At 40.7% G+C, this 8,369-nt stretch overlaps 1 protein-coding gene and 1 long non-coding RNA gene across 5 annotated transcripts in view; both read left to right on the top strand.

Annotated features, from left to right (window-relative positions):
• The first annotated feature begins 2,079 nt into the window (after nt 1-2,079).
• The window catches only part of LOC122071326, a 66,092-nt gene continuing 59,802 nt past the window's right edge, over nt 2,080-8,369 (top strand). The window contains exons 1-2 of one of the 4 annotated variants that reach the window (XM_042635660.1): nt 2,080-2,499; nt 3,117-3,239. In XM_042635660.1, the coding sequence (XP_042491594.1) occupies nt 3,160-3,239 (80 nt within the window). In that variant the 5' untranslated portion in view covers nt 2,080-2,499; nt 3,117-3,159. Of the gene's footprint in view, nt 2,500-2,543; nt 2,647-3,116; nt 3,240-8,369 lie in introns of those variants that run through there. The other 3 variants (XM_042635663.1, XM_042635661.1, XM_042635662.1) reach the window with 3 other exon arrangements.
• Nucleotides 7,383-8,369, top strand: LOC122071331. The gene is made up of 2 exons (XR_006138152.1): nt 7,383-7,525; nt 7,690-8,369. It is a non-coding gene; the product is annotated as an uncharacterized LOC122071331 (long non-coding RNA).

The raw sequence follows: 8,369 nt of genomic DNA, 5'->3' as shown, positions 1-8,369 counted from the left end.
CTGGTTGGTTACAAACAATTATTTCCTTTATTGATACAGTGACAAAGGAGAAAGTTTCCCACACCCGGTGCACGGAGGGTTCACCCACCTATTTAGAGTGTCATTATTACTTGGGAAAATTACATGATTACCCACTTTTGAGTTTCTTTTTTTTTTATTTTTTTTTTAAAATTATCCAACTTGTGTTTTAGTTAACAAAAAAACACAAATCATGTTTATGTATTACAAAAATACCCAAAACAGTGATTTCCATTCCTTTTCCTACATTGTTGACAATTTTACCCCTAATTTAGTAATTCCCTCCCCGAGCATCTTTATCCCACCACTATCCCGAGTATCCGGCATTCTAGGGGTTGCACGAGCAATTTAGCAGCGAAGCGATGGGCAGGTTGAATGGGTGATTGCAGTGACTGGTGTTGTAGCGGTGTTGCGTAGGGCGATGTATACGGCTGGGTGATGCACAAGCCAACGGTGGGATGATGGTTAGCGAGTTGCGATGGAGGCTTGCAGTGGCAAGACAGAAGCAATGGTAAAACAACAAACCGATTTAGAGCATCTCTCACCTTCATAGTCATCGTTCGTGTCGTGGTATAAGAAATACAAAAATAGCAGAGATTTCCGACCTCTCTTAAGTCCAAGAAAACCGTTTTGAACACATGATAGGAATGAAGCGTCATGGGGCAAGAATCGAAAAGTGACTTTTAGTAGGAAAAGGATTTTTGTCGGAAGGGAGGAGTGAAGAAAACTAACTTGGGCAAGAAGCGATTCGACATCCTCTTGGCGAAAGGAAAGCAGACCGAGGGATTTGAGGCCATTGGGATAGGAGACAAGAACGAACTTGTTCTTATACCGACGTTCCAGTGAGCATCTTAGCGATTTAATCAGTGTTGAGAGGAATATCGAAGGCATGCTTCGATTGCCACATTTCCTGCGTCACTTAAGTGAACAAAGACGGCACCAAGCGTTCTCGTATGTGATGCAGACAATTGGTGACAACATTGCCGATGAAAATGCTTACCTTCTTCAATCCAAGTCGCTATTTCAACACCAAATCGCAGCCAATGCTTATGCATCAGTGTCTCAACACATGGAATCAGGAATCGACATCGGCTAAAACCTACGCCTCATCCCACCCTGTCGCGACCAGCATCCGTTGCAACCCTCATGACCAATTTTGGATATGACTTCATGCAGAATTTAAAAATCAAGAAACCCTTTTAGATCCAAAATTGGTAGAAAACGGTTTTCCTCAGCCTAATTTTTCTGAATTTGCAATAATAAATCGCAATTACAAATAAAAACAAGGGAAGGAGACCGTCTTAAGAACCCGAGAAGGGGAAGGAGGAGATGATTCTACCAAGCGGTGAGGGGGAGCTGCACCGATGGTGGGCACGTATGCCTCCATGACCCTGATTGTGTTGTTGGCATTGTTGATGATGGTGGCAAGGCCGGCGCGGCGTTCAGTGGTGAGATGACCAGCAAGGTAGGGACCTGATTGTAGGCAATCTCATTGTTGAAGGAAGAAGAGAAGAGAATGGGGTCGGAGGGCAAACCAGGGGTAAAAATATCAAAACAAATAGGCAAATGAAGGAGAATCACTGTTTTGGATAATTTTGTAAATTTTTTCTGTGGACTAAAACACAAGTTAGGTAGTTTGGTAAAAATAAATCTAAAAATGGGTAATCATGTAGTTTTCCTTATTACTTTCTTAGACCAGGTCTAACGTATCTATCCCTACCTTAAAATGATACGGTCAAGGGATTCCCCGCACACCTTGCGTGTTAAGGGAATCCCGTAACAAATTAGGACAGGCAACGAGGAAAGTGAAAAGGTCGGGACCGTCGAGTGTTGGTAAGAGTGGCTCAGATTTCGTGATTGGTATTAGCATATACCTTTGGTTGATGGCTTTTGTACGGGTTGAAAACCTGATGGGAGAATGCGTATTCCGTGCCATAGATATTTGAGAACAGTGTAAGATGTCAACGACGACGGAGGTTCGGTGAGGCAATTAAACATGTACAGTGTACAACCCCACCTCCCCCTCCCCCTCCCAAAAACACAACGAGAGAGATTTTTGGTTTGTGGCAAAATACGGAATTTATCAGTTACCACGCGTTAATGTACCAAACCAAACTGTTTCTCCTGCGCTGGACCGAATCTCATATAGTGTTAATGTATACAACTTCTGTCATTCCCTGTAAAGTAATTATTTACTTATTTGTTATTAATAAACGGATTGATGCGATGGGAGAGAGAATGAAGGGTGTGAGGGCCAGAGGGGAGGGCTTCTGCCTTTTCTGGAACTGTTCGCGTTCGCAGAACGGACTCTTGTGGAAAAAAGAGGGGGTGTTGAGCGGAAGGAATAATAGCTAATAAATGATTAAAAGAAAAGAAGAAAAATAGAACACCGAAAAGAGGAAAGAAAGAATGGCTGGAATTGAAGCATGTATCCCTTGCGCATGTTGTACACACTGTGTCACCATTGCGGACTGCAACAAGGTACCACACACACTCTCTCTTCTTGATTAATTGTGATGAATGAAAGAGGTAAAAGAGAGAGTGAATCACTGCAATTAGGGTTCGGGCTTCTTACAAACTCTCATAACGATTTAATCTCTCTTAGGATTTTGCTTTCTTAAAATTCTGGTGAGGATTTTAACGTTTATGAAAGTTTGTGTTGTGTGCATGTGTATGTATATGCTCGCGCTGACAAAATGGTTTTTTGGTTTTCTTTGGGGATTCTCTGTTGCAAATTCACGGCCATCAGCATTTGCTTCATCTCGTTCATTATTTGTGTCTTTTTTCTTAATTTTTTTTTTCTTGCAATTCTCTTGGTTATTGCTTGGTCTGATGGCTTTGTTGATCTAATTTTCTCGATACCACGCTGTGCCAGTTGTCGATCTGGGGATCAAAATTGCGTATTATTTCCGTAAATTCTCTATCCTCACAATTTACACGCAGTTGCATACTAGGTTGAATTTGGGGTTCTTTATATGGTTCTCCTATTTTATTCTCTGATGACCGATGCGGTCGCTTCGGTTTTTATCTTAATTTGTTCCATTACTGGTCGCTGGAAAGAGCCGCTGAAAGAGGTTACCTGCCGCCTATTGTGACAGTGGTCAAGGATCGGGATCCTAATGTGTTGAAAGGCCTGATTTGATGTGCTCCGTCAGTCTAAGGCTTTGCATATTTGTTAGATCCACAACAGCTGTGTGCTCTTCTTCCCTTCATCTGTTTAGGTGAGGATTTTAGCTTCTCCTATTGCTTTGTTTGGGAGATGTTATTGCATTTCTTGTTAGGATTCCAGCCAACAGAGTAGAAGACACCTATTTTGAAAGTTGTTGAGGACTTCGGCCATGGAAGAAAGGTGGCATGTCAAGAATCCATGGGTTTAAAGGCCGGTTTTGATGCCATCCTAAGCTTTAGCAATTTTGATTGGATCCACAACAGTGTGTGTGTGGGTATCGTTGGGAAAGACGAGCACTTTCTTGTCTGAAAATTAATGGAGATACACAACAAAATATGTGCAAAACTAATAATATAGATAAATTAAATTCAAGCCAAACCACAAATGAATTTACCCATTTTTATGTGGAAAATTGTTCCAAGGTAAAGGGGAAAAACCACAGGATCAAATCCTGATTGCTCTTCCACTATTCCACTATGATAATGGGAGGACAGTTCTCCATAGTCAAATAGAGGCTACCAAGTATTAAGATAAATAACCCACTATTAGATAACAAAATAACTCACCAAAATAATAGGTGGATCCGTAAAAAATACAATACTCTCACATCAGTACTGGCATGACAAATATAGGAAAGCCTACAACATCTTTCCTTGTTCTCTGGCCAAGGAGAACTCAGTCACGCCATCTCACTGCAATCAGCGTATGAAGAGCAGAAGGGAGAGCACTCAAAAAATTGATTTTTTCCCGTCCTATATTTACTCACCACTCACTGGAACACGGAAACCAGGAGAAGAACGAAGGGTACTATCGAAGAAAGGAGAAGAGTATTTTTCTTCAGACACTTGCCTCACCTTTTTATTAGGGGTGCCAAATTTCATCCTGAACTGATCGGACCTACCGAAACTGACTAGTTCAGCCTAGATTGAATCGAAACCTTATTGGGCGTCTTAGGTTGGGATTTTATAAAACTGGTAGAAACCAAAATCTATCGGGGTGATTGATAGTGACCGACTGAAATTATAGAAAACCAAATCGAACTCTGTAAAAAATGAAAAACTGGTAAAATCTGTAATAATTGATTTGGTAAGTATTTTATACATATATATATATATGTATGTATGTATGTACGTATGAAAAATGAAATTGAATGGGGGATAACCCGATAATGGATCGATAAGATCACGTTAAGCCAACCCGAACAAACAATTGAACTCGACTTAATATTTTGGTTTTGTTCTAGCCCATTATTAGCCTGAAAGTGATTAAGCTCAATTGAAACCGAACTGAATCGACTGATTGACACCCTTACCTTTTTAAATGAGATGTGCTGAAGGTAGTTTGTGACTTCACTGCCAAAATCTTGTGGGTGTCCCTCTATGTGTCGTGAGGAGGAACAAACTCCCCCTTCGACTCATGGGGAGAGATTTGCCAAACCCAAACCTGCCATGCTTTTGCAAAAGTCTTACCTTGAGTAAGGCTTTTGTCATCATCATGTATTTGCACTATTCTTGTCAATATGCATTTTCTCAAGTTGTATAAGTTTCAATTTTAGAACATCCCGAATCCAATTATACCTTACATCAATATGCTTGATCTTGTAATAGAAACTCGGGATCTTATTCAAGTGGATGGTACTCTGATTGCCACAATGAATAATGTACTTGTCTTTTGATTTAAACTTGTTCTTGAATGAACCGCTTCATCCACAAATCTCCTTGTAGGCTTCAACTAAGGCAATATCTCAGCCTTTGCATTTGATAAATCTACTCACCTTTGCAACTTGGATTTCCATGACATTGCCCCCCTACAAAATTAAATAGGTACACTGGTGTAGACTTCCTTGATCTGACGTCACTTGTTGTGTCTGCATCTATGTATCCTTACAACACAGGCTTATCACCTCCAAAACATAGGTATGCATTGTATTAAGCTCTAACATACCTCATAATCCACTTGACTGCTTTCTTGTGGTCATTGCCAGGATTGGCCAGAAATCCACTTACAATTCTAATTGCATGTGTAATGTCATATTGTCATGTCTTGTACACACCATGCATGCATCAAGCTTCCTACAACTGATGCATGTGAAATTTTCTTCACCTTTGCTCTTCTTTGGTCAATTGAAGGGCTTTGCTCACTGCTTAGTTTGAAGTGATTTGCAAGTGGGGAACTAGCCAGCTTCACTTTGTCCATATTGAACCTTTCGGGCACCTTCTTTATATACCTTTCTTGTGATAGCCATATTTTTTCCTGTTTTCCTATCACGAGATATTTTCTTGCCTAAAATTTGTTGTGCAGGTTCCCATATCCTTCATAGCAAAGGACTTGCTCATTTCTTGCTTCAAGCTATCAATTTAGCTAATTTTTGTCCAACAATCAATATGTCATCAACATAGAGCAAAAGAAAGATAAAATCACCTTCTAAAAATTTCTTGACAAATACAATGATATCCTATTTTTGCTTCTTCAAAGCATTCCGATTCACTTGCATTCGTGAGCACAATACACTAATGTGGTGGATACCTAGTAGACGGTTGTGCTCCCTAGTAGATCTTCGTAATTGAGGTTCAACTGGTGGCTCTTGAGGAGGCTACTCTCCCTGTTCATCATCTCTTTTACCATATGTGGGAACATCATTATCACCATCTTGCACATCTTTCCATCATCAGCTTGTGCCATGGATGGAGGAACTGGATTAAAATTAATCAAGTCATCAATAAATGGCTGAGGCTTTTCAACTTTCTCAAAGTATTCAATTGTTTGGTCTTAAAAAAATACCACATCTCTGCTTTTGATCACATTCTTCTCAATTGGATCCGATAACCTATAATCAAATTTGTTTGTGTATCCCAAGAAAATACACTGCTTTGCCTTGTGGTTAAACTTTGACCGCTCATCTTTCGGAGCATGTACAAATGTTTTGCAATAGTACATGTAGCTTCTCCTTGATAACACCTTGCCAACTTTGCCTTCGAGAGTATACACCTGATTTTTTTAATAATAGTGCGATTCATCCTTTTTGCAACACCATTGTGTTGTGGGGTCTTAGGTACTATTTTTTCATATTGAATACCATGATCATTGCAATACTTCTTAAATTGACCGTTGTACTCACCATCGTTATCTGTACGAATGCATTTGAGAGGTTTCACTGTTTCTGTTTCAACCGTAGCATGATTTTTTTAAAAACATCCAAATCATGATATTTAGTTTTAGTTTTTGAAGCATATGCCCAAACTTTTCTAAAAGCATCATCTATAGAAGTAACAAAATAAGAAGCACAACCTAGTGTTCTCATTTTCATAGAACCACTCTTGAGTGAATCATTGTATTAACCATCATTATCTATACAAATGTATTTGGGAGGTTTCCTTGTTTCTCTTTCAACCATAGATGGAAATAAAAAGGCAGACATGACGGCGGTGCGTGGGCCTTGCGGAGGGCCTCGACTAAGCGAGAACTAGCCTCGCAGAAGAGACAGCCGCGAAGACGGGGCGTCAACCTTGCGGAGGGCATCGACAAAGTGCTGTTGGCTTAGCATGGTTGGCGGCCTTGCGGGCATGGTTCGAGAACTCGATCGAAACTTGCGAAATTTTGTAGGTTACAACTGTATCCCTAGGGGTCGAAACGATATGTCCTGTGACTTTTAAAAGTCATAGGTTTAGACCAAATTTGACGAAATTTCCCATGTTTCGACCGAAATGGTTTGACCTTTTGGGTGGAACCAGGTCCTATACAAGTTAGTTTGAAAAGAAACCCAAGCCTTCTTTAGTAGAATTCGACCCTCTCTTCTTAGTTTTTTCTCCTAGGAGTGGGAAACTTGGGGAAACAATGGAGATTTCTATTTTTTGCCTAACAAAGTTGAATCTAAGGGTGGTTCTTGCTTCATCTATGTAAGAAAGACAGCTTGGACAAAAAGGTAAGTCCCAATTTCCCCAAAATCATTTTTTTTTTATAGAATATACTTGTAAATAGAGTAGAATTATGTAAAGTTTTTATATGTTACTTAGGAGGACCCGATCTACGCATGTATGGTGGCTGATTTTTTTTTTTTTTGCATGTTAATGATTTTTTATTTTATTTATGTTTTTGAAAATGCATTTACCTAAAACATATTTCAGTCAACAACTCAGCGTAATGATAACCGAACCTTTGGTTCACCACACAAGTATGACTTTATGTGTGTGTTTTTTTTTATGAAACTAATGCTGTGAATATGTTAGAAATGTCTAAAATAGGATGTACGCAAAAAATAAGGAAAAAACACTGTTTGGGGGTCGAAACCTAAGTTTCCATCAAACCGGGAAAAATTCTCTGGTTTCTTAAAATTCCCAGGTTTTGATCAAAATTTCGGTCCCCCATGGGTAGAAACCTTGTCGAAATCCGATACCTTGAACCTTGCTTGCGGGTTGCAAGCCTTTCAAGTAGCACCGGTGGAGCAAACGATTTGATCAGGGAGGAAAGTTGAGAACTTGTTGAATTTACTAAGTATCTAAAAGAGAGTATGGCTTGGTCAGCGGCATAAAGGCACATTCGAACTGTTCAACGACTCAAGGATGAGCGGCTATAGGCCCAAAGAGTGTTGGTGGAGGGAGGAGGAGAAAACGTATCGATCTGGAAGCAGGTTGGAGCAACGGTCGGCAGGCAACAAAAAGCCAAACCCGATCAGAGCACCAACTCAAGGATGAGCTGCTGCAAGCCTAGAGAACATCGGCAGAGGGAGGAGCCAACGAATCAATCTGGGAGGATCAGGAGAACCCCGACAAGACCACCAAGGACAAGCTCAGAGCTGCGGCAAGGCCAACAACACAAATCCACGCCTGATGAGCAGCTACTCAATTCTCACCTGATCTGAGTCAAGACGGGAGAGGAATGACTGAGGAGACGGCAAGGGGTGGATCACGACCTACCGAACGTGTGAGACCAAAGAAGAAGAAGAAAAAAGTTGAGAGGGAGAGGGTGAGGGGGTGAAGAAGAAAAGAGAAAAGAGCAGAGGATGAGAGGGAGAGGACCAGAGAAAGAGAAGGGAGAATAAGAGAGGGGGGAGCAGCTTGGCGTGAGGCCAGGCTGCTCCAAGCGGTGGCCAGATTAGGTTTCTCTTGGAGTTCCTACGAAGCGATGGAAAGGGTTCTATCTGTTCTCGAGGACGATTGATCTATTTGTTGCCCTAGAGTAAAAA

This window comes from Macadamia integrifolia, unplaced genomic scaffold, assembly GCF_013358625.1.
Source record: "Macadamia integrifolia cultivar HAES 741 unplaced genomic scaffold, SCU_Mint_v3 scaffold_210A, whole genome shotgun sequence".
Lineage (NCBI taxonomy): Eukaryota > Viridiplantae > Streptophyta > Magnoliopsida > Proteales > Proteaceae > Macadamia > Macadamia integrifolia.
The sequence above is the reverse complement of the archived record's forward strand: the minus strand, read 5'-3'. Positions and strand labels throughout refer to the sequence as shown.